The sequence below is a fragment of the Misgurnus anguillicaudatus genome, chromosome 9, assembly GCF_027580225.2.
Source record: "Misgurnus anguillicaudatus chromosome 9, ASM2758022v2, whole genome shotgun sequence".
Taxonomy (NCBI): Eukaryota; Metazoa; Chordata; class Actinopteri; order Cypriniformes; family Cobitidae; genus Misgurnus; species Misgurnus anguillicaudatus.
In genome coordinates this window covers 34,335,595-34,362,908 of record NC_073345.2, presented here as the reverse complement: position 1 = coordinate 34,362,908, position 27,314 = coordinate 34,335,595, and the positions used below count along the sequence as shown (strand labels likewise).

Here is a 27,314-nt window from a genome sequence, read left to right as displayed (position 1 = left end):
TTTTGTGAGAGATAAATACAAAGAATCAAAAGGGTGAAAGCTTCGAGCTCTTTTGTTTAGACGGATAATGAGGTAGGTAAGTGACGTGGGATTAAAAAATGCCAATATTTTCGTAAACTTTGTTGGAGAAGTGTTAATAAACTATTGAGCAGCACAAACACATTGTTGTTCTGGTTATACTAGCACATGCCACTAGAATGAATTAAAACATAGGCACAATATCACAGAATTATCACAGATTCACGCTTATGTAGTTTACACGAAGATGACAAGGTGTCAATATAAAAAAACCCATACTATAACGGTTTATCATAACCGCATAAAATCGTTGTTGTGTAAACGGTCCCTAAAATCTGTATGGATGTACCCAGCTTGTGAACAGAACAAGATTAATTATAATGAATGTACTGTACTACATTACTAAGCAAAAGACTTACTTTTTTTGTGATTATTATTATTATTAGGTTGGTGGACTTTGCTAGCCATTCTTTGATAAAATCAATAAGCCACGCGGCCTTACTGCTTCATTCCAAACCAAAAGATTTCTAAATGATTACAGCAAAGTCTAAATCTGAGCGTTGCACTGCAGTCTGAATCTAAACTCATGCCAGTGGATTACTCACGCTTGCTGGAAGCGTCTCATGCTGTCCAGAATGTTAAACTGTTGCCAGCGTTTGGAGAAATTCACTTTCCCGTCAATAAAATCCGGGTTTCCAAGGTGAACAAACGTCAGGTCTTGTAAAATCAATCCCCTGCGAAACAAAAGCGATTAGCTAAGATAAGACTTGGAACATAAGATGGGTTACACTTCATTTGTTAACAATTAGTTAATGCATTAGCTAACATAAACTATTAATGCTTCTACAGCATTTATTATTCTAAGATCATGTTATTTCAGCATTTACTAATGCATTTTTTAAAATCAAATATTGAAACTGTTAACATTAGTTGGGTGATTCTCACGAAACCATTGAAACACCACGACACTAATGATTTTAGCTTTAAAATGTGTAATATAGTAACATTAAAAAGCATCAGAATTAACACAATACTGTGTTCTACTTTGCACAATGTGTGATTTCAACATAAGAATTCATAATTGTAAATTTTATCTCATTTTCTGCTGAAATTCTCATTACCGCAATGTGTCAGGCTGTGTTTGAACACATGCGTTATGTTGTAATTTAATAAATTTAACACAAAAATATTAAGAAAAAAAATAAATAGATGTTTTGTTAGACTACTTTAGATGACAGAAAAAATATTTACTGAATATTCATGTATAATAATAATGAAGAAAATTTTGGAAAATGATGTGTTCATGCCTGATGTTCTCATTCTCCGCAACACTTTTTGAGAACAGTTTAAGCACACATACAGAATTTTAATAAAGTTTGATTTTGAGTGACCAAGCACATGGACCAGTTACTTCAAGATGGCTACCAGGTTAGATCATTTTTTTACAGTTAATTTGAAATATTGTCTTGTCAGAATGCTTACACGACATTTTGATTATCATTACCGCAACAAATGCTTATTAAATGTTAATTTAATTAATAGAAGCAAAATACTTTGATTTTAAATGCATGTGCAGAATCTCCAAATTATGTTCTTTCAGGTTTGTCATGTCATTTTGAAAATATGTCAGTGTTGATGTTTTCTGACTGTTGCGGTAATGAGATTTTTTAGGACTAATTTTTTAAATTATGTTACAAAAAGTGTTAAATGATAAGTAAAAGTTTTTAAATTAATGTTCCCATTTACTCCAGTCTTTGTTTTTCAATGTCTGGTGGGAAAAAAAGTAAATTTAAGCAATTTTTACATTTTTATGCTTGACATTTTTAAGTTTTCGTGAGAATCACCCAGTTAACCTTTAACCTGTCATCACATGAAAAGTTGACAGGCACCTTCAAATAAAATAACTCTGACATTCTTTGGTCTAGAAGCAAAATCTTGGTCTCTTTTTAAGGAAGACTTTAATGTTAAAAATTATAGATTATATAATAATTAGATAAATTATTAGTTATTACAAAAAACATAAAATGGAAAATTAAACTCACAAGGCTAAAAATAAATTAGCCAGAAGTCTCAAATAGTTCTGAACCAAATTTCAAGTTAAAATCAAACAAATTAAAAAGATTTCTGCCACACTTTTAGTGACTTTACCAACAAAGGCCACTAGGTGTCAACGGTTAGCTGCATATTCTTGTCACAAATTAATTAATTACTGTCACTGCATTATTATTAATGCATAAAGGTTTTTAAATATGAAAACAGTGGGACAGTGACAGTTTAAGGGTTAATCCATTATGAACTAGAATAAGTAACTGTATTAACACATTAGAAAAGATCAATAAATGCTAAAAAAGACTATATTGTTCATTGTTCACTGCAAAAAAATGACTTTCTTACTTAGCATTTTGGTCTTATTTTCAGTACAAATATCTAAAAATTCTTAAATTAAGGTGTATTTTCTTGATGAGCAAAATGACCAAAGAAAACAAGTCTAGTTTTTAAACCAAAAACATCAAATTTACAAGCAAAAAAATCTGCCAATGGGGTAAGCAAAAAGAAAATTTTTCTTAAACACAAAATTTAAGAAAAATTCTAGAAAAATTTGCTTACCCCATTAGCAGATTTTTTGCTTGTTTTATGCACAAAATCACTGATATTTGATATTTTTGGTTTAAAAACTAGACTTATTATCTTAGTTCATTTTCCTCACCATGAACAAGCATCTTAATTTAAGAATTTTTTGATATTTGTACTGAAAACAAGACAAAACATTTAGCAGACCATTCCCTTGCGTAGTAGTGAAAACTGGGTTGGGTGTAAGGGTTCAGGAAATTTCTCTTATTTTCAAATCTCAATGTTAACAGATATATATTAAACACTCACAGGTAGGGAATACACGGAGGTTCAACTTCAGCTAGCGCTGCTCTGTACGCTCGGAAAGATGAGGAGCTGTCAATCAAAGTGCAGTACTCTTCCAAGCCCTGATAGATGGACAAAGAGAAACATGCGGTTATATTTTTTATTATCGTCTTCTGTTAAACAATTGATCATACACATCTGTATTCTTTAGCAGAGAGAATGAGTGACTGACCTCAGATGTTTGTTTCTGCCATTCCAGCCGTCTGATTGGTGCAGAGTCCAGCGCAGAGAGAATCGCCAAATAAGAGTTGAAGTTGTTCAGTTTCCGCAGGTGCTACAGAAAATGACACAGATCAAATGTTTTAATGAAAAAGCGACTGTTGATGATGGTCTGTATAATGTGTGTATGTGGTGTTTTTACCTTCATGATCTTAATGAATTTAAGCAGCAGTTTCTCTCTGTCTTGAGCTTTCTCCTGTTGAATAATGATAGAGCGCACCCTAATGGACAGGAGGAATTGAAGTCGTTATAGTCGGTACAGTTTTTAACAGATGGATGAAATGTATAGAGTGAGGTTGTTCTTATGTGGCGTTCACACCAGACCCGGAAGAGGCGGCAAGCACGAGATTTACTTGTTAAGTCAATGGAAAGACGCAACGTGATTGTCGGCAATGGTAGGCATCCTGATAGCGAGATCCGTGCGAATTGAGTGTTGCCACAGGAAACGCGAGACTTAAAAAATAAAACAATTTGGCGGATATTCATGGTACGTTAAGCAGGTGCTTGCTCTAGTAGTGACGTGATTGCAGGAAGCGAGCGGAGTTGCAGAAGCCCCTCCCATGACGTAAAATTTCCGTGTGAATGTCTCGAATGACTAGAATTTCACGTGCGGCTTTTCGGTGCGAATGAAGCAAGTAAACTCAAAATGTTCAAGCATTCAACGCGTAAATAGCGCATTTTGGCCGCCTCTTCCGCGTCTGGTGTGAATGCACACTTTTACACTAGTGTGCAGGGAACCTAGGGTGTAGTGTGCATAAGTAAATATGTACCAGTAGCTCATGTTGTTAAAGTGCTCGGTGAACTGGGTCAGATTTGGACTCTTTTCTTCATTCTGTTCCTTTGCCCAAAGCAGCACCTCAGGAATCTACAGCCAAATACACAAACAGACAGACACACAGACAGACACACACATACAGACAGACAGACAGACACATAAACAGACAGACAGACAGACACCGACAAACATAGAGACACACAAACACACAGGCAGACAGATACACAGTCAACAATACAGACACACAAACAAATAAATAAATGGACACAAAAACAAAGACAGACAGTAAGACAAACAGACAGGTAAAGAGAGACAGACATACAGACAGATAGAAAAACAAAAAACAGGCAGATACACAAAAGCAGACAAAGAGAGAGAGAAAGACAAACAGAAACAGACACAAAGAAACAGACACAGACAGAGACAGACAGACAAACAGACAGACAGACAGACAAACAAACAAACAAACAAACAAACAGAGACAGACAGACAGACAGACAGACAGACAAACAAACAGAGACAGACAGACAAACAAACAAACAGAGACAGACAGACAGACAGACAGACAGACAAACAAACAAACAGAGACAGACAGACCGACAGACAGACAAAGAGACAGACAGACAGAGACAGACAGACGACAGACAGAGACAGACAGACAAACAAAAAAACAAACAAACAAACACAAAGATACAGACACAGACAGACAGGCAAACAAACAGGCAGAGACAGACAGACAGACAGACAGACAAACAAACAAACAAACAGAGACAGACAGACAGAGACAGACAGACACAGAGACAGACAAACAGACAGAGACAGACAGACAGACAAAGAGACAGACAGACAGAGACACAGACAGACAGAGAGACAGACAGAGACACAGACAGACAGACAGAGAGACAGACAGTCAAAGAGACAGACAGTCAGACAGAGACCGAGAGACAGACCGACAGAGAGACACAGACAGACAGAGAGACAGACAGATAGAGAGATAGACAGACAGATAGACAGATAGAGAGACAGACAGACAGAGAGACACAGACAGACAGAGAGACAGACAGACAGAGAGACACAGACAGACAGACAGACACACAGAGACAGACAAACACAGAGACAGACAGACAGAGAGACAGACAGACAGAGACACAGACAGACAGAGAGACAGACAGAGACACAGACAGACAGAGACACAGACAGACAGACAGAGAGACAGACAGTCAAAGAGACAGACAGTCAGACAGACAGACAGAGAGACAGACAGACAGACAGAGAGACAGACAGACAGAGACACAGACAGACAGAGAGACAGACAGAGACACAGACAGACAGAGACACAGACAGACAGACAGACAGAGAGACAGACAGACAGAGAGACAGACAGACAGAGACACAGACAGAGACACAGACAGACAGAGACACAGACAGACAGACAGAGAGACAGACAGTCAAAGAGACAGACAGTCAGACAGAGACCGAGAGACAGACCGACAGAGAGACACAGACAGACAGAGAGACAGACAGATAGAGAGATAGACAGACAGATAGACAGATAGAGAGACAGACCGACAGAGAGACACAGACAGACAGAGAGACAGACAGACAGAGAGACAGACAGACAGAGACAGACAGTCAGACAGAGACCGAGAGACAGACCGACAGAGAGACACAGACAGACAGAGAGACAGACAGATAGAGAGATAGACAGACAGATAGACAGATAGAGAGACAGACAAACACAGAGACAGACAGACAGAGAGACAGACAGACAGAGAGACAGACAGACAGAGACACAGACAGACAGAGAGACAGACAGAGACACAGACAGACAGAGACACAGACAGACAGACAGAGAGACAGACAGTCAAAGAGACAGACAGTCAGACAGAGACCGAGAGACAGACCGACAGAGAGACACAGACAGATAGAGAGACAGACAGACAGAGAGAGAGACAAAGCAACATCTGTTAATACGCAGTCATTTTACAGCTTTAGCTAATGCTGCAGTGCTTTTCAAACATTAGTTTGTAAATGTAGTTGAGTATAAATCTGTGTGTCTCACCTCAATCTTATAGAAAAGTTCTGCGTCCAGCAGTGTCAGCTGATCAGCGACCTCATGACTGCGGAAATCATGCAGCGTGCCGGGCCTTCAAAGAGACGACCAATCAAAACACGTCACTCTCACACCCATGAGACAGACCCTAAAAAACCCCTGAACCTTGACCTTTACCTGGCTGAGACGCCTCGTGCGGCGAGAGGTTTGAGAGCGTGTATGTGTCGCAGGAGTTTCTTCTGTTCCACTTTATCCAGAATGTTCTTCCGCAGAACCCGAGCCAGACTCAGTTCTCCGTTACAGACCAGACGAAACACCAGATCCATCAACTGCTTGAGAATGTCCTCCGTCAACTCCACCAGACTGACACACAACACACACACAAAAACATTTCATTATTACATACGAATAAAAAACACTACATTAGATTTCAGAAGCATTCAGCAGCCAAGTTGTTTAATCTTTTTGCAGCTTTCTTGGCAACAACAAGTGTTGCACGTCAAAACTATCTGACATATGCGGTGTTACAAATCTCTTTCCAAACAAAAACACAGATTTAGTTAAAAACAAGTCATTACTCACCAGAGTTCATCCACAACTCTCACCAACACGAAGAATGTGTTTTTACTGACACGTTTCTTAAAGGTGTCTGGACTGTGACAGAATCGAGTATACGTGCAGAGGAGTTAAGGAAAACACGCACATACATACACGTCTAACAGATGATAAACTCTTTACTCATATATGAAGGATATCTGTAGTGTAATTTTTTGATGAGGTCCTCAGGTGAAATGAAGGTTCGGTATGTGGTGAGAAAAGCCTCACAGTACAACACCAAATCTATGACACAAAGAAATACAATTTAAAAAAACTGAACAAACCCCACACGCACATAGCTAATGATAAAGTATTTGCTAAACAGCATTTCAAAGCCCCGGGGACCTATATATTGATAAAATGTACATCTTGAATGCACTTTAAGCCATTATGGATAAAAGTGTCCATGCATAAATGTAAATATGAAGAATTCACAGGCAAAAAACACAAAGCGCCACCCAATCAAAAATGAAATAATGATATTTCCCGAATGCTCCCGGCACGCATTACACAGTCCTTCCACAAAAATGCAGATTTTTTGTGATTGTTGCGGGCAAAAATCCTTAACCTTGCCGCACGTATTCTTAGAAAATGGGATGGAATATGCGAGATATTTATGCAATTTTATGCGATAAAATTGCAAGAACTTGCAAAAACCACTATCGCGTAATTTCGTCACTTCATAACGTTCCCATGGCAACAGGGGACATTGTGTGTGTTTACTTCACACTTCGCACTTGTGTGAAGTAAATGCAACATTTTTTTACTTTTTGCTACAAAAATGCGGGGATTATGAAATCATGCAATTTGCGAGCGAAAATCTGCAATTTATGCTGTGATAGTGCGGTGTATTTAAAAAAATGTGGTCCCCGCATAAATTTGCAGACTTTGGCTGATTATGCATTGAATCATGCGATCGCATAATCTTGTTTTTTTGGAAATTATTCATTAAATACTTTCACTTCAAATATGCTTAATCCCAAAAATATTGCTTTGTTGGCAGAATCTGTTAAATGTCACGTCCCTTTTTTATCAAAGTCCTCTAGGTGCATAGAAGAATAATGAGTCAAATTTTTTAATTCTTTCCCCGCCAATGATGAGTTTTACTGCAATCCATGATTCCGCTATTATCCACTAGGATACCCAACTTATAAAACACTGAAGCATCCACTAATTTAATTTTAAACAGTAAAAACTCTGTGCATGTTTTCATCATCTTTCTGAATCTGATTGCTAACAAAAGTCCTTCACAAAAACGCAATTATTTCAGCTTTTTACTCAAAATTTTGTATTTTTAAAGAAGCCTACCCATATTTGAGAGGTGATAAAAGAGAACAAATTAAGAGTTTCGTTGCAAAACGAGATAACCACAGTTTTTTTAATTGCTCAGAAATTGCGTGTTTTGGTTGTGCATTCCCATTAATTTCAATGCAACTGCAGTTGGTTTGTTTTGATTTAAAACCTTAATAACTTAAAAAATACAGCTAAGTAGCACCATAAAACAAAATAATAACATGATAACATAATAATAAACATGTTTTGACAAAAATGTAAAAAAATTGATTTATCTCGTTTTGCAACGAAACTCTTCAAATAAAGATAGGATGAAACTTTTTTTGTTGTTTGAAACCAGAGTTCTTTAATTTGATATATTGTATGTTTATACATTTAATTATTTTCTGGAAGGCATTAAACTTTTGTGAAAATCATTAAAAATGCTGCCGCTCACTGACAATGTTTTTAAAACGTTGGCAGTGAAAAAGTTAATTGTCCAGCTGCAATAGTTTTTTTTACCTGGTTAAAGGATGTTTACAGCATAAATATTAGGATATTGACCGAATTTTTTGCCTTAATTCAGAAATGACAGTGAAGAGTGACTGGAGAGAGATGGGGTGGCCATGGATCACAATTCAAACTTTGGTCCTTTTGAGTACTTGGACATTAATTACAACCTAATGTGTGCTTCAGATTCTTAATTGTTACATCGCTTACAATATTTTTAGTTGCCTTTTTTGTGATTTTGCAACTGTTTATGTCTTGTAAAAAGAAGTGGATTAAGAGATTGAAATGCATTGGTTTTGCAGTCAAATACCAATGAAATGGCTAAAGTGACATTTGTACAAATATGACATTTTCATTGCCACACCCCAAAAAAATGACTCTTACTTTTTTTTGTCTTGTTTTTAGTAAAATATCTAAAACAATTCTTACTTTTTTCATATTTACTTTATGAGCAAAATGACCTAAGAAAGTCTAGTTTTTAGATAAAAAAATATTAACTTTTAGTGCTTAAAACAAGCAAAAAATCGGTCAATGGAATACATTTTCTTTTTCTTAAAATAAGTTTACTTTTTGTCATAAACACTTAAATTAAGAATTTTTTCTTATACCATTGGCACATTTTTTGCTTGTTTTAAGCACAAATACGCTTAAATTGTATATTTTTTGTCTAAAACTTATTTTCTTAGGTCATTTTGCTTATCAAGAAAATACATCTTAATTTAAGAATATTTAGATATTTTTACTGAAAACAAGACAAAAATACCAAGTAAAAAAGTGATTTTTTTGCAGTCAAGCAAAAAAATCTGCCAATGGCGTAAACAAATTTTTCTTGAATTTAGTGTTTAAGAAAAACGTTCAAGATGTTTTTGCTTACCCCATTGGCAGATTTTTTTGCTTGTTTTATGCACAAAATCACTTAAATTTGATATTTTTGGTCTATAAACTAGACTTATTTTCTTGGGTCGTCTTAATTTTTACTGAAAACAAGACAAAAATACCAAATATAAATATAAACAAGCAAAACCTGCCAAAGTTTTTTATTTAATTCAAGAAAAATGTCTCACCCCACTGGCAGATATTTTTGCTTTTTTTAAGCACAGATTGACTTAAATTTGATATTTTTGTCTAAAAACTCTTGGGTCATTTTGTAATTTAATTTTTTTTTATATTTCTAAGACAAAACTACTAAGTAAGAACGTCTTTTTGTGCAGTGTAAGAGCCTGATGAAAATACTTGTATACAAGAAAACTCTTCACATAAATGAACTCTACCAACAATGCAAAATAAGAAAAACATCACATACACATAGATGAGCATCATAACAGAGACGTAAAATCCACAAACAGCTTTCAGGTAAAAGAAATAATGCAGATTACCTTTGCGATCCGTTTCTGTAGCGTGAACTAAAAGTATATCACCAGATCCGGCTCTTACATCTGGACCGTCATCATTCTGTCAGAGAGATGCAGAATTATTACTGCAGCCGATCACAGCACTGCACCAATGTGTGTGTGTGTGCGTCTGTCTGTCTCTGAGTGTGTGTCTGTGTGTGTGTGTCTGTGTTCGTATGTGTGTATGTTTTTCTGTTTGTGTGTGTATTTATATAATACAAGACTCTGGATTATGTAATTCCCAGTCAATGGTTGTATTTTGATGACGTCGATCTATTAATACCTCTGCTTTGAGTGTTATTAGGCTCATAATCTCGCTGTGATCAATGAGAGACAGTTCATCAATATCCTCTATGATCTGTCCATGACTGGATTCCTTCAATCTGTGTTGCAAAAAAAAATCACAAAAATTCAACAAAACACGCCTAAAAAAATACATCAACACAAACAGACTTTACAGTGTTTAATGACATACCTGTCCTTAGACAACGCCTCTTTGCTATTGGATGAGGGTATGTGAGGGGCGTGGTCATTAAGCCCATCATCAGATGTTAAGGTGTCCTGAGAAAGTCCAAAAATAATCAACCTCCAAAATAACAGCCACACACACAAACACATGCACGAATAAAACACAAAAGCGGAGTGCGGTACTTACAGTGTGATGTGTGTTGTCGCCGTTGGCCTGCGTGGATGCGTATAGGTTCACATACTCCCCTTCTCCACATTCATCAACACTTTCACTCTACGGCAAGAGAAGAGAGACATAAACAGGGTTTATATTTCATGACACAACAACATATACTGGCAAATCAAATAATGATAGATGTAAAACATACATTCATAACACAATATATACAAGATTCATTTAAATTTCACTGTTAAGAAGCTACACTGCAAAAAATTATTTTCAAGAAAAAATTCTTAGTATTTTTGTCTTGTTTTCAGTAAAAATATCTTAAAATTCTTAAATTAAGTTGCTTTTTCTTGATGAGCAAAACAACCCAAGAATATAAGTCTAGTTTTTAGACCAAAAATATCAAATTTAAGTGATTTTGTGCATAAAACAAGCAATCTGCCAAATCTGCCAATGGGGTAAGCAAACAAATCTTGAATTTAGTGTTTAAGAAAATTGTTCAAGATTTTTTTTGCTTACCCCATTGGCAGATTGCTTGTTTTATGCACAAAATAACTTCAATTTGATATTTTTGGTCATAAAACTAGACTTATTTTCTTGGGTCGTTTTGCTTATCAAGAAGAACCATCTTAATTTAAGAAAGTTTAGATATTTTTACTGAAAACAAGACAAAAATACTAAGAATTTTTTCTGGAAAATCATTTTTTGCAGTGTAGGGTGGTGTATTGCTATGTACATAAAAAAATGACTTTCTTACTTGTCTTTTTTTCAGTAAAAATATCTAAAAATTCTTAAATTAAGATATTTTTTCTTGATGAGCAAAATGACCAAAGAAAATAAGTTTAGTTTTTAGACCAAAAATATCACATTTAAGTGATTTTGTGCATAAAACAAGGAAAAAATCTGCCAATGTAATAAGAAAAAATTTCTTGAGTTAAGTGTTTATGAAAAAAGTTTCAAGAAAAGTTTTCTAATTCCATTGGCAGATTTTTTGTTGTTGCTTGTTTTAAGCACTAATTTACTTACATTTTATATTTTTTGTCTAAAAACTACGCTTATTTTCACTGAAAACAAGACAAAAACATTAAGTAAGAAAGTCATTTTTTGCAGTGTAGTGCTAATCTATAGTTAGTGTTATTATTGATTAACATAAAAAAGAAAGTCTCTATTTTTCAGATTAAACAAATAAAAAGATATTTTTTAGTACGTTTTATTTAGATTTTTTATTTAAAAATACCTTTTTTTTTACATTTTATTATTTTTTATCAACTCAGGAACTCCTGCAATTCCCTCGCGAACCACTAGGGGTTCGCGATCTCCCGTTAGGAAAACCCTGGCTTACAACAGTAATATCTCCTCACACCTGCATGATTTTAGTCATGTGTTTAGTACAAATGGTGTGAACTTATTTATATATTCATTAAATCCTAAAAGTATGCGACAGAAAAGCTTACAAACACACAAATGTTTACTCAAAAATGCTACAGTATATGAAAACAACAATCAGTTCTGTAAGTGTACCACTAGATGGCGCTGCTGCACACATTTCTATTCATTACTGGCAAAGCTCCTTAAATTACTAAAAGATTCTTTCCTACTGTAAGTCAGGATGTACATACTGTCAAAGTAAAAATTACTGGAAAATAACTAAAAATAACTTCCTTTGGTGTGTGTGTGAATCTACTTGCAAAAGTCAACACAAAGTGGACAGTGTGCATGTTGTCAAGTTTGTTTTTACCGCCGAGGTAAGAAGAGAGTCAGAGAGAGACGACTCGGAAGGAAGACAGACGGCCAGAGAGACCAGAGAACTGGTCAAGGACCCGTTAGAGACACCACCACCATCAAGAGCTCTGCTGGCATTGGTCAAGCCAACCAGGTCGGAACTCTGTGATTGGTCGAAACAGAAGAAAAGAAAGAAACAGGACAGAAAAGATGGAATCAGAGGATACGTCTGATAAAAGATTGAAAGAAGAGTGAAATGAGTATTATTATGTTTAAAATGACATGACAGTGTGTGTACTTAACTAAGCCCCTACAATAAAGAGAAAAACTCATCATCATATCCTACAACAAAGCTGTGTGTGTGTGTGTGTGTGTAGATGGACAGGGAGTTTAAACTTCCGGATGTTTCTTAAGAGGGATTACAAGACCTGCATGGACTTGCCCTAAACACCAGTAACTACATTACACATCAGTCCATGAACACACACAGACAGCTTGACAAACATGGCCCAACATGTTTTCCTAAGAGAAGGGAAAAAGCATCCCCCATTCTATTCCATCTGTGACATTCCGAAATATACGCATTCCACAGGGACTGATGAAAAAACATCCGTACGGAACCTCTCTCTCTCTTTCTCTCTCTCTCTCTCTCTCTCTCTCACGCACACAAACACACACACACACACACACACACACACACACACACACACACACACACACACACAATATTTCTTATGATGTGACCTCAGAGGTCAAGGGTCAATAGCACGAAACATTCCACAATAATTCCCAGATGCCGTTACCATGACAAACGGACACTCGCTAAAATTCATCACCACGGTAACCACAAATGACATTTGGAATAATGGCTTCCTGATCGCAGTCCTTGTTAAGACATATTTAATAAATACTAACTAAAATCAACATGACCTCATGTCACCGGTCGTACTGTAAATGATTGATCACTGTACATTATTTACATGAAAAACAATCATAATCTTTAATCAAAATAATAATGACTCGCTATGACTAAAACTTTCCCCTGTGGATGACATCACTAAACTATCGAATCAATTTCTGATGGATAAAACCAGAATCCACCTGACTTTATTCTTAATTATCCCGTTTCATGACTTTCCATGTTAAAGGATTAGTCCATTAGCTTAAAAAAATCCAGATAATTTACTCACCAACATGTCATCCAGTATGTTGGTGTCTTTCTTTGTTCAGTCGAGAGGAAGTTGTGTTTTTTGGGGGGGGCATTCCGGGATTTTTCTCACTTTGATGGACTTTAATGGACCCCAACACTTAACAGTTTTAATGCAGTTTAAAATTGCAGCTTCAAAGGACTCTAAATAATCCCAAATGAGGCATAAGGGTCTTATCTAGCGAAATGATTGTCATTTTTGACAAGAAAAAAAACATGCACTTTTAAAGCACTACTTCTCGTCTATCTGTGGCCCTGCGACTCGCCAGCGCAACCCCACGCAATACGTCATCACGCCGAAAGGTCACGGATGACGTATCGAAACGTTGTTGTATGTGGATTGATACTAATTAATGTCTTTGTGTCAGTTTATTGTTTAAATTGGTCCGCAAATGTGCATTTCATATATGTAACACGTGACCTTTCCACGGCATTGCGCAATTGCGTGAGGTCGCGCTGGCGCGTCGCGGGACCAGAGATAGGCGAGAAGTTGTGGTTTGGGGGTGCATATTTTTAATTTTTCTTGCTGAGGTGACAATCGTTTCGCTAGATAAGACCCTTGTGCCTCGTTTGAGATCGTTTAGAGTCCTTTAAAACTGCAATTTTAAACTGCATTAATACTGTTTAAGTGTTGGGGTCCATTAATGTCCATTAAAATGAGAAAAATTCTGGAATGTTTTCCTCAAAAAACATAATTTTTTCTCGACTGAACAAAGAAAGACATCAACATTTTGGATGACATGGTGGTGAGTAAATTATCTGGATTTTTTTTAAGAAAATTGACTAATCCTTTAATATTAGTTTTTTTCCTTGTATTACTACACAAAGCAATGCATCGTAAAATGTTCACTGCAAAAAATGCTTTTCAAGAAAAAAATCTTAGTATTTTTGTCTTGTTTTCAGTAAAAATATTTCTTGAATTTAGTGTTTAAGAAAAATGTTCAAGATTTTTTTGCTTACCCCATTGGCAGATTATTTTGCTTGTTTTATGCACAAAATCACTTACATCTGATATTTTTAGTCTGAAAACTAAACTTATTTTCTTGGGTCGTTTTGCTCATCAAGAAAATACATCTTGATTTAAGAATTTTTAGATATTTTTACTGAAAACAAGACTAAAATGCTAAGATTTTTTTTTAAAATAATAATTTTTTGCAGTGTTGTATATCCAAAATTCGGCATCTATAGCTTTATTTTATGAAGGTATAAATTCTCATCTGGATAATTTTTTTTAAACGCCTTGTAGCTGGTTTATAATTTAACATGATCAACAGATTAAAGACTCACTCACACTCGGTTTGTAACATGAATACCTTAATGATCAATAAACCAGATACAACATGGGTACCTATTTGAAAAAAATCATACCAGTACTGATTTAAGATCAGTTTCTACTCATGTAAGGGATGGCCACCATCAGCACAGACCCAAACCAGGTTTTTACTTTAAATGTTGTTTTAATGCTGCATTAAGATTAAAGCGTCTTTTGATAAGCCATGAACCTTAAATCCAGATCAACTTATAAATGAAGATTAAACGAGCTTTAGATTTAAACATCAGCTTTGGTCCCAATAAATCCCATCGGATGTACAAACTCCAGAAATAATCTTTAAGTATCATTTTAAATCATATGACTATTGAAACCACAGAGTTAGTCACATGCAAACAATTGCCCCTGATTGGTTGACACTCACCACAGGTGTGGTCAAAGAGGCGTGGCCACTGAGGAAAGAGTTAGATACTGATAGGCTGAGACCAAAAGCAGGCTCCGCCTCCTCCTGAAGACCAACAGGAAGGGGAAGAGGAGAAAAAGAAGCTGATGATGATGATGATAAAGTAGAAGGAGAGGTGTGGGAAGCCTGGAGCGAAAGAGAAACATGGAACAGGAGGAAAAGAGAAAGAAAAGGTCAGAAAAAGCTGAGATAAAGTTATAGACCAAAGAAGATTTAGAGCAAGAGTTAAAAGACAAAATATAAGTAAAAGAGGGAAAAGTTGATTTAAAGACATAAAATGCATTTCACGTCCGTACCGGGGCATATTTACAATTGCCAGTGGGATATATTGTTGAGCCAAACTTGACTTTATCCTTTTTGCATTTTATGGTACCCATTGACTTCCATAGTTTTTGGGTACCATCAACTGTGTGCTACCATCATTTATCAAAATATCCTCTTATACAGATTCATGAGGGTGAGTAAATTATGACATTTAGCCTGCAAAAAAAGGCTTGTTTTCAGTACTAATATAAACATCTTAAATCTAGATGTAAAAAAATAATCTAAGAAAATAATATTCTAACACCATTGGCAGATTTTTGCTTGTTTTAAGTACAAATTAACTTAAATTGTATATTTTTTGTCTAAAAACTAGACTTATTTTCTTAGGTAATTTTGCTCAACAAGAAAATGCATCTTAATTTAAGAATTGTTTGATATTTTTACTGATAACAAGACAAAAATACGAAGTAAGGAAGTCATACATTTTTTTTTTGCAGTGTATGATTTCAGTTTCGGGTGAACTATCCCTTTAAGGATCCCTGACCTTCAGGGTTCAAAATAAACACAATTTTTAACAAATAAAACAAGGCAAGAGGTGTTCAGGTCTCACATATGATGCTTACACTGCAAAAATTATTTTCAAGAAAAAAAATTCTTAACATTCTTGTCTTGTTTTCAGTAAAAATATCTAAAAATTCTTAAATTAAGATGCTTTTTTTTTTGATAAGCAAAACGACTCAAGAAAATAAGTCTAGTTTTTAGACCAAAAATATCAAATTTAAGTGATTTTGTGCATAAAACAAGCAAAAAATCTGCCAATGGGGTAAGCAAAAACATTTTTCTTAAACGCTAAATTCAAGAAAAATTTGCTTACCCCATTGGGAGATTTTTTTGCTTGTTTTATGCACAAAATCACTTAAATTTGATTTTGAAAAATACTATTTTTCTTGAAAATCTTTTTTTGCAGTGGGTGACATGATGACTTATGCGGTTTGTCACAAATATGCGGAAAACCCGTCTTTTTAAGGGTGTAAATCGAACAGTTCATTCTGATGCAATACAATATCGTTTATCTCCGTTTATCTCTGAGATACAAAAAAATATTTGCAGATACATCAAGCACTTCTTCGGTGCAATTACGATGAGATTATTGATCAATATTTTTATATTACATGCCTAGTTAAGCAGTTACATTTATAATAACTTACAAATGCAACTAAAAATATAACAAACGTTTAAACAAACTCTTTGAAAATGGCACAATCTCCATTACAAAAAATACACTTAAAAAGAGAAAAAAATATTGAGGGGCAAAATCAAGCTTATAAATGGTAACAGTCTAAGTCTTTCAGTATTTTGTGGCAAAATGTGCAATCGTGACGATCACTGAGGTAGTTAATAAATTAAATCCAAAAATAAAAATAAAGCTGTTAAACCAAAGCATTTGATCTGTCGCACAGCTTTACAAACATAAACAGGATTACTACCCAGTGATCTGACTTGCGAGAGAGAGACAGAGAGAGGCACCAAGATGTATGCCTGATTATATTTTAAACAAAGAGGGATACTTTGCTTCAGCTCACTTGAAATGCATAAAACTTAACAAATACATAAGGATTACTACTTTGTGTGCGGACTTTAGACAAATGCGAGTATGTGCACATGCGAGAGAGAGAAGATTTATAACGCAAAACGAAATGACAGAAACTGAATGCGGCACACTAATTAAATTACCTTGATTACCTTGCACAATCGAAATGTGCAAAAATCAAAATGGTAAAACGATTAATGGCACACCCCTATTAAACACACGTCTCTTTCGCTGTGTTTTTGCTGCTACAACTGCTTAGTTGCTGCATCGCATTCAGTTGCTGACACTTGCAAATGAAAATAAACATAAGCGTAAATGGATCTTACGTCAAGGATGAGAACGTGGGAGTGTCAAAATAGAGCTACCTCATAATGATATTTTAGGTGTGGCATCGATTCGCTAGAAATATAATCAATGTATTAATCTATATCAACGTATCGTTACACCCCTACTAAATTATCTCAACTCATTGCCATTGGCAGGTGTGGCAAATATTTTGAACCCTAAAAACCAGAGAGATTTAGTCAATTCTGATAACATGTTGCCTTTAAAGGAGACATATCATGAAAATCTGACTCTTTCCATCTTGGGTATCGATTCGGATGTTCCAGATCGATGCGATTTTCGATTCAAAAGCTATCAAATCGATTCGATTTCCGATTCTCGGACCGACTTTTGTACTCGATTCAGCTCAATGAATATAGATTTAATACAAATACTACATTTATAAAAAAGAACGGTGAATAAGAAATTAAAAGCCACAACACTATCGTCGTCGTCTTGCTTGCGAAATCTAAAATGCTTCCATGCCTCTGACTTTTTATGTGAAGGTGGCATCAACGTCAACGAAGCACCCGAAACCGCCATTTTAAGCACTGAATGAATGAATGAATGAATGACAGGCTCTCCTCTCGCTTCTTGGTAACATCGCGCAAGGCAAAAAGAGGGAGACATCTAGTGGAGAAGACTAGTAATTAGATTAACGTTAATCTTACGTTCAATGTTTGCGGAAATAAAAATCGATTTGTGGCCTTTGAGAATCGCTTTTGAATCAACCACATTACAAAAACAAAACAAAAATGATTAATCTAAAAAAATATTTTTTTTTGCCCAGCCCTAATCTTTAAGTGCTATAATTTGGTCCCCAGTGCTTCTATCAACGTAGAAAATGTGAATTTTGGTAAATCATTCTTTGCAAGCATGTGAAAAAATAGCTCATTGAAATTTGGCTCCCCTTGTGATGTCAGAAGGGGATATTACCACCCCTTAATCGGCACTATCCAACAACGGCACTGCCATTTAGTGCACATTTCAGCTCATTTGCATTTAAAAGGACACACCCAAAAACGGCACATTTTTGCTCACACCTACAAAGTGTCAATTTTAACATTTTTAATAAATTATCTACATGCTATTTTAAGCTTAAACTTCACATATGTACTCTGTGGTGACAAGAGTATTGTGAAATGTCCCCTTTAAGAATAAAAAGAAAAGTTTATGGAGAAGAAAAGTACTGTATGATCTGAAATGTCTATTGTTATGCTTGGAGGTTCACATGCTATTTAAATTTAAACCAGCAAAGAAAAAAGACAGAGAGAAAAAAAGAGAGCGTGCATGGCATTGGTTTTCTTGTTGTGGCACAAATTCCCATCAGCATGAATGCAATCCTGCAACTTTAGTCTGTAACTGTTTTACTAAAGCCCCTGTTAATCCATGTTTTCCACTTGACCATTCACTGACCCTGGCGTGGTCATGCTGGCCTCCTTTAAAGCACCTCATTTTGACATCACTTTTACCGACCCGCTCTAAGCTCATTGACCAACGATTACATGCATGTGATGCGCCGCATGCACGTGGACGCCAACTCACCAGCTGTCTCTGTTTGGGCGGCAGGGCGGGCGGTGGCACGGGCTCGTGAACCGAATCCGAACTGCTGTAGGAATCATTTGAGCCGTAAACCTCCTGAAATCGCTTATTCCTCCGCTGCTCGTAAATACTCTCGTTCTGAGGCATCTGATAAAACACAGACGGCTGAGGTTCGGAGTAATCCTCAACAAACTGCATGTACTGCAGGACTGCAGAGAGAGAGAGAAAGAGCGAGAGAGATGCTGTTAAACACTAGCGAGAAAACACACTTAGTCACAAAGTTCTTCTAAAGCTTACTTTGTTTTCCCTTCTTCTCTGGTAATGGTGGTGGGCTCTCGGGGTCGGTACCCTGCGAGAGGTCGTCCCTGCCGTTGACCTGCGGTAAGGGGGAGACCGGCGTCAACACGGGGAAGGGCGGCGTCGACTGATCCTCTTCCGATAGGTTGTCGTAGTGTGAAGGAAGGCGCTCGTACAGAGGATAGGGCGATATGATTGGCACAGATCTGCGTTTTTTCTGCGGGAGGGCGGGGGGGAGCGTGCTATTGTTGGGTCCTGGCGTGAGGGGCGGAGTACAGTAGTCCAGGGAAGAATGACTGGTCACGGGAGCACTAAACCGGGGATGGGTTGGGCACTGGGCGGGGCTTAGCGACTGGGATTCTCCGTAGCATTCTGGGAGCGGGCTCAGACTGCTGCATGGACCCGTGGGAAACGGTAAGGGATCGGAAACGGACAGATCCTGATTCAGGAAGTCGTAATCGGGATCGTATCCCTCTGTAGAAAAACAAAGGAATGACATGTGTTAGTGACACATGCAGGCCATCTGTTATTTGTACATTTTAAACAAAATTATGCATGGAAGGAAAAAAACATTGTTTGTGCCAAAAATCAAGTATAATTTGCATAATTATTTAAACGTTTATTTTGTTGTCAAAAGCAGTGGAGATGGTCTGGATTAAACCAACGTTTGTTTACCGAGTGTTTCACAGCTAGTGTTTCGCGAACACTGCCCGCTGTCTCGCTCCAGAGAAGAGAGCTGTTCGTCTGACTTGCTCAGTTTTCCCATACTGTTACAGGGAGAGAGACGAGGAGAATCTCCTCCGTACGACTGACTGCCACCGGAGAAACGTCTCTGGAGAAGATCGACATCAAACTCCTGCTGCTGGAACCAAAAAACAAAACTTGCTTTTTAACTGCAGAGGAAAAAATTTAGGATGACCTAATGATGAAGCCGTACCCCCAAACACATGTCATTGGTGTTTAAACAGAAAGCGAATGACATAAAGACACGTTTGACATGATGTGATCAGGTGTCGTACCTGTCGGCGAGATCCCGGAGTCAGACTGTTACCACGTGGGATTCGACTCATCGGCGCTACCACGGCAACACGAGTGGGTGAGGCGGCAGACTGTCGCCTCTTCGGTGGCAGAGCGGGCGGGCTAGGGGCACAACGTTCATAAATATGCAAATCAGTTCGCAAATATGCAACAAACAATCTAACAAGGTCAAGCAAAACAAGCTCGGACAGACAACACAAACACAGTTAGTGAGGATTTAATTGGAGACACACACACACACACACACACACACACACACACACACACACACACACACACACACACACACACACAAGCAAGATGGTGGGTTTAGATCTTGGGTTTCTCCGATGGCTCTTTTCACATCAATGAAGCTTTACCAGGTAACCATGAAAACATAAAGGAATAATGAAAGTGGGAGGGATTAGAGCGGGAAGAATCCTGAAGGAAAAAGATTCCTATTGGAATTTCTATCAGAACTTGAACCAGTCAATAAAAACCCGTTTGTGATATTTTCAAAATGTCAATAAAAAAGTTTGATATTTTCAAAATGTAAATAAAAACCGTTTGTGATATTTTCGAAATGTCAATTAAAAAGTTTGTGATATTTTCGAAATGTAAATAAAAAACGTTTGTGATATTTTCTAAATGTCGATAAAAAAACATTTGTGATATTTTCGAAATGTCAATTAAAAAAACAGTTTGTGATATTTTCGAAATGTCAATTAAAAAGTTTGTGATATTTTCAAAATGTAAATAAAAACCGTTTGTGATATTTTCGAAATGTCAATAAAAAAAATGTTTGTGATATTTTCGAAATGTCAATAAAAAAGTTTGATATTTTCAAAATGTAAATAAAAAACACGTTTGTGATATTTTCGAAATGTCGATAAAAAAATTTTTGTGATATTTTCGAAATGTCGATTAAAAAAAAGTTTGTGATATTTTAAAAATGTCAATAAAAAAAAGTGTGTGATATTTTCGAAATGTAAATAAAAATGTTTGTGATTTTTCGAAATGTCAATAAAGAACCATTTGTGATATTTTCTAAATGTCAATAAAAACGTGTGATTTTTCGAAATGTCAATTAACAAAAAAACCTGTTTGTGATATTTTCGAAATGTCAATAAAAAGTGTGTAATATTTTTTAAAATGTAAAAAAACCCGTTTGTGATATTTTCTAAATGTCGATAAAAAACACGTTTGTGATATTTTCGAAATGTCGATAAAAAATTTTTTTGTGATATTTTCGAAATGTCGATTAAAAAAAGTTTGTGATATTTTTAAAATTTCAATAAAAACAGTTTGTGATATTTTCGAAATGTAAATAAAAACGTTTGTGATATTTTCGAAATGTTGATAAAAAAGTTTGTGATATTTTCTAAATGTCGATTAAAATTTTTTTTGTGATTTTTCAAAATGTCAATAAAAAAAGTTTGTGATATTTTCAAACTGTAAATAAAAACCATTTGTGATATTTTCTAATTGTCGATAAAAAAGAATGTATGTGATATTTTCTAAATGTCAATTAACAAAAAACCTGTTTGTGATATTTTCGAAATGTCAATATTTTGCAATATTTTTTAAAATGTAAATACATTTTTTTTGTGATATTTTCTAAATGTTGTTTAAAACAGTTTGTGATATTTTTCGAAATGTCAATAAAAAAAGTTTGTGATATTTTCTAAATGTCGATAAAAAAACACGTTTGTGATATTTTCGAAATGTCAATAAAAAAACGTTTGTGATATTTTCGAAATGTAAATAAAACCGTTTGTGATATTTTCTAAATATTGATATAAAAATATTATTTGATAGCGTCCAGTTACAAAAATCTGACGGTGTGCATACAGTTTGCGGACCCTTGTGTATGTGTGAAACAGAATCGTACCACTAGGATACAGATATTAATCCAGAGGTCACTTATCATTCAGGATCACTGAAAATATCAACTTATGATAGAAACTCCCACTTGAATCCTGTACACATTCCCATTGGATTGAATAACTAAGGCTCATTCTGTAGGTCTGCCATGCAAATTCAGTCATGTCACGCTGTCCTCTGATTGGCCGTCACTCTGCAATGTGGATTTCAAATGGATCCACACTGCCACAAAATGACATGCAGGTAACAGTGGCGTCCAATAAGAAAGACTGATGGGTGTAACTGTGTCATAATGCACACACGCATTTACACCACTGGCTAACGTACATTTCCATCGCTGTGGCTCTCCGCTGCCCGGCAACAGGATCGGTGCACATCTGCATCCTGGTCCTGGCCACAGGACAACCAAACAATCCCCGAACACAGAGAACGATCAGGACGGACAAAAGATTGCAGAGAAAACACGGAAATCAGAAAACATAGAAACACAAAGATGACACGACTAAAAGACAGTAACAAAAGATGAAGAGACAGAAAGTGTGACAAGATACAGTGAAAGAATCATTTGTCAGAGCAGACAGCATCCAGGCCACGATGAAGGAAGTACAGTTTGTTCAATATGTCATACTGTTGTTTAACTATTGAACATACAATTATTTAATATGAGGGTAAGATATCTGACATATGTAATACTATATACCAGGGGTCGGCAACTGGCGGCCCGCGGGCCAAAAGTGGCCCGCCAGCAATATTTTCTGGCCCGCCGGATTAATTTGAAGTCCGTTTTTTAATTTTTTTTTAATCAGACTTTTTTATTTTACAATAACAGTTTACAAAAATGTCCTCGTGTATCATTCCTTCATTCGTTTTTTCAAATCAAAACCAAAAAGAAAATAAATAAAAACGATTTGTTTTTATATTATTTATTTCCTTAAATAAAATCAAACGACTCGTTTTCTGAATGTGCGCTCAGATCAAAAATAAAAAAATGAATGAAAACGGGTTCGGACAAATTTTAATTGAACACCTTAGCAGACATATACCAATGAAATAAATTTAAACAGATCAGGTATTAACAGATTACATTTTAATAAGGGTTTTAATAAGGGTTTGAATAGCAACCATGCTTTCCTGTAAGTCTCATTCGCTTACAGTCCGACTTTTGAACTTTTTTCATTATTATTTATTCGCGTATATTATTATTATTATTATTATTTATTGCTACACTGACAAATAGCAAGAATGTCCTGAAAAAAAATGCGTATAATAGCTATCTTAACGGGCCGCTTTTTCTCGTTCTCTTTCTCTACCAGCGCATCCGCGATCATAACTGTCATTAGAGTTTGAGCATACTTCTAAAACACAATCGATCAAATAATTGCAGAGGTATGACTTCATGAATCATTTGCAAATTTACCTCGTAAATCATGTCAATTCATCACGCGTGAAGACGTTAAACTCCGTGACATTGCAAATTACTGAAAAGTAATTGCTGGCTTTTAGAAACCACTACAAAATATGATAAAAATAAACTCTTTTACTGCAATAATATTTTAACTAATACACTTTTAAAGTAGATTTGAAAGGAATACTGTTGTTTTCTGCTACTTGAACTTGGGGCTCGAGCACCCGACTGGTTCGACCTGCCTTCGAAAACAGAAAGTCAAGTTCGTTTACCGTTAATTATTAAGACTAAATGGTCAGGTAAATTCGTTAAAAAACTGAAAGTAATCCGCCAAAATATGGTTTTCCATGTCTATTAAAATAAAGCCATTATTAATTTTCCTAACGCATAGTTCTTTGATCTTTACCTCCGTTTAAAACGTTATAAATTTGGCAAAGGAGGATGTTCAGCAATTTGAACAGCAACTCCGCAACCAACTCGGTTTATGATGGTGAGAAATTTGAGTGAGAGGCTTTGTCCTATTTAATTTATTATTTATATTTCATTATAAATACAATGAATACAATGTTAAAATAATATTTTTATTGGCATGAACACAATTTTTGTATAACATTTAAAATTATCTGTCTCTTTTCGTTAGAGACATTTGAATGTGAGATTCTGGAAATGTGACGTTAAGTTTTGCGGACCCGTCAGGTCGGGAAATAAAGCGGGTGAACACAAATGAATCTATGAATAGAACCTTGTCGGAGCTGGACAAAAAACAATCCAGCGGAGACCTCCTTAAACCTTAGGTGTGTATGTGTGTGTGCCGGTTAAATATTAATAAAAAAATGAATAGTTCAAAAGTCGGACTGTAAGAGTATTTCATGAGAGCATAAATGCCTGTAATATTACCACTATAGTACTTGATCTGTTTAAAATGATTTCATTGATATATTATGCCTATAAAGGAGTTAAATAAAAAAAATGTCTAATCCAGTAATTATTTTTTTTATCTGAGCACACAATCAGAAAACCCGTGGTGGTTAATTTTTTCATTTTTGTTTTTAATTTGAAAAAAAAAACCGATTGAACGAATGATACACAGACCCATTACCATGTTTTTAGCAATTTTTAATGCCGTCTTTCGTCTTTTAAATAGGAAATAAAGACAATGTTTCTTGACAAAAGATCAGATAGCCTATACTAGGCTAATTCAAAATAAGACGTAAGTGTGCCAACAACAGTTGGCCCGCCATTTACTGGCTAAAAAAAATATTGGCCCGCGGCCAAAGTTACTTGCCGACCCCTGCTATATACCCATAGATAACAGTTTTTGTGATATTTTCGAAATGTCGATAAAAAACCGTTTGTCGGAAAAAAACTTTTGGGATATTTTCTAAATAGCAGTAAAAAAACTTTTTTAAAATATTTTTTAATGTTGATAAAAAACTTTTAAAAAATTTTTCCTAAATGTCGACAGAAAAACTTTTGTGATTTTTTTCTTAATGTCGATAAAAAAACACGCTTGCGACATTTTTTCCTATGTCGGTTAAAAAACATTTTTATACTTTCTAAATGTCGGTAAAATAACTTTTTTTTTGTTATTTTTAATGTGATTAAAATCTTTTTTATATTTTCTAAATGTCGATAAAAAACTTTTAAAAATATTTTTTATGTCAATAAAAAAACTTTTTTTGATATTTTTAATGTCAATAAAAACAACGTGTTTGATATTTGTTCAATGACGATTAAAAAAAACCTTTTGCAATATTTTTTCCAATGTCAGTTAAAAATCATTTTTTATACTTTCTAAATGTCGATAGAAATGTTTTAAATATTTCATTTTGTAATATTTTCTCAATGTCTATAGAAAAACTTTTGATATTTTCTAAATGTCAATTAAAAAAAACTTTTTTATATTTTCCAAATATTGATAAAAAAACTTGTAGATTTTTTTATGTCAATAAAAAACTTTTTTTTAAATATATTTTTGATATTTTTTCAATGTAGATAAAAATAACATTTTTATATTTTTTTAAATGTCAAAAAAATACTTTTTTATGTCAATAAAAAACCTTTTTTTATATTTTCTAAATGTCAATAAAAACCGTGTAATATTTTCTCAATGTTCTCAAAAACAGGTATTGGGTTTAAAGACAACTTTTATGAAAGGTTTTGATCCACTTCAAATGTTGCCTAGTGTCTTATAATCGTAGAAACGGACTCATAATCGGCTTTATGTTAACAAGTGTAAAATAACAACAAGATGTGTTTAAAAATACCTTAAATACTAAAATACCCTCAAACTAATTTGTGAAAATTAAATATACAGTTCTGCTGCCCAAAGATTGCTTGTGTTATCTTTTCTGACTTGTATCTGTATCTTAAGTAATCTCATACACATCATTTGTTAAAAATAAATTTGCAGTCAACAGTAGCAGTCTGAATCAAATACTTTCCCCTGTAAGAAAGTGTACGTCTGGCAGTTTCACTACTGCATAAACCAGACATAGAAACATTAATGGAAAAACAAAGTTCTGCTTCGGAAGCCAATTGCGTCACATGAGCGCGTGTGTGTCTGTGTGGCGGATGATGTTCTCATTTATATTTATACAGACTGAGATATTTTAGCTGTAAGCAGAACAACAGATTTAAGAATGAATTTGACTCATAAGCCGTCATGAAATAAACTGAATCACCTGCTGCACGTCACTCTGCCTAGTGCACACTAATGGCACTTTTCCATTGCATAGCACCCCACGGTTCGGTTCTGGTCAGGTCGGGTCAAGTTACCTCACATTGGCTTGGTTAGCTTTTCCATCGAGTTTAGTAACACTTCGGAGTGGAAGGGAATATAGGTGTGTCATTAAATTTGCATACAAGTGAGAGCGTTGTTGGAATACATCCCTATAAATTAATTTAACGTTATTTTTCAGTCGGCCACAAAATTAAAATTGAACACCAAAAATAGATGTTTACACATGGTGTTTATCACTACCTCTGTCTCTCATAACAGTTTCTGTACAAACACCCGTGGCGTCAGTCGACGGGCTCCGCTGAGCCTCATTTAAATTGCATTTAAGCATATATGTGGACGTGCGCATTGCGAATGTGCAATTACAAACTGCAAGTCTGGAAAAAACTGGTATGATGTTCATGATTCTCAACCTGTGGATGTTTTTCTTCGCTAAAAGGGAGCTTGGGAACATACAGCAAAGCACAATGACAACATGTTTGCTCGAGACAGCGCAAGCTAGCATGAAGGTAAAGCTAATCTTACATTATAGCAATGACACTGGTAGTGACGATTCTCTCAGACCAATCAGGGATCTACAGTGTTTTTGCGTCACGTTTTGGTATCAGCTCGGGTCGCTTGGAACCCCAACAGTGGTGGTACAAAAAAAAAGTATCGGGTACTACGTACTTCACCCAGTGGAAAACCCCCAAAAGTAAGCTGACCCAACCCTACCCAAACTAAACCGTGGGGTACAATGCAATGGAAAACGCCAAAATAAATGTCAAGAGTATACACTACTATACACACTAAAGCCCAATTTATATTTCTGTGCCGAGTGTATGGCGTAGCCTAAGCATAGGATCGAACCCTACACTGCAAAAAATGATTTTCAAGAAAAAAATGTCTTGGTATTTTTGTCTTGTTTTCAGTAAAATATCAAAAAATTCTTAAATTAAGATGCTTTTTCTTGATGAGTAAAACGACCCAAGAAAATAAGTCTAGTTTTTAAACCAAAAATATCAAATGCAAGTAATTTTGTGCATAAAACAAGCAAAACAATCTGCCAATGGGGTAAGCAAATTTTTCTTGAATCTTGAAAATTTTTCTTAAACACTAAATTCAACAAAAATTCATTGGGATTCATTTTATGCACAAAATCACTTAATTTTGATATTTTTGGTCTAAAAACTAGACTTATTTTCTTGGGTCGTTTTGCTGATC

The 27,314-nt window shown here is 35.4% G+C and overlaps 1 protein-coding gene across 8 annotated transcripts in view; it reads right to left on the bottom strand.

The window, feature by feature from the left end:
- rapgef1b (Rap guanine nucleotide exchange factor (GEF) 1b) overlaps positions 1–27,314 on the bottom strand; it is a 62,674-nt gene that overhangs the window by 1,290 nt on the left and 34,070 nt on the right. For 2 of the 8 annotated variants that reach the window (XM_055179970.2, XM_055179968.2), the window contains exons 7-26: positions 22,294–22,356; positions 20,085–20,205; positions 19,741–19,927; positions 19,066–19,539; positions 18,772–18,977; positions 15,009–15,173; positions 12,124–12,270; positions 10,407–10,493; positions 10,227–10,312; positions 10,035–10,134; positions 9,737–9,812; positions 6,737–6,821; positions 6,564–6,656; positions 6,159–6,344; positions 5,991–6,075; positions 3,924–4,018; positions 3,296–3,374; positions 3,107–3,208; positions 2,899–2,996; positions 624–752 (exon numbers count right to left, since the gene is read on the bottom strand). In XM_055179970.2, the coding sequence (XP_055035945.2) occupies positions 624–752; positions 2,899–2,996; positions 3,107–3,208; positions 3,296–3,374; positions 3,924–4,018; positions 5,991–6,075; positions 6,159–6,344; positions 6,564–6,656; positions 6,737–6,821; positions 9,737–9,812; positions 10,035–10,134; positions 10,227–10,312; positions 10,407–10,493; positions 12,124–12,270; positions 15,009–15,173; positions 18,772–18,977; positions 19,066–19,539; positions 19,741–19,927; positions 20,085–20,205; positions 22,294–22,356 (2,664 nt within the window). The remainder of the gene's footprint in view (positions 1–623; positions 753–2,898; positions 2,997–3,106; positions 3,209–3,295; positions 3,375–3,923; positions 4,019–5,990; positions 6,076–6,158; positions 6,345–6,563; positions 6,657–6,736; positions 6,822–9,736; positions 9,813–10,034; positions 10,135–10,226; positions 10,313–10,406; positions 10,494–12,123; positions 12,271–15,008; positions 15,174–18,771; positions 18,978–19,065; positions 19,540–19,740; positions 19,928–20,084; positions 20,206–22,293; positions 22,357–27,314) is intronic. The other 6 variants (XM_055179969.2, XM_055179972.2, XM_073871544.1 and 3 more) reach the window with 6 other exon arrangements.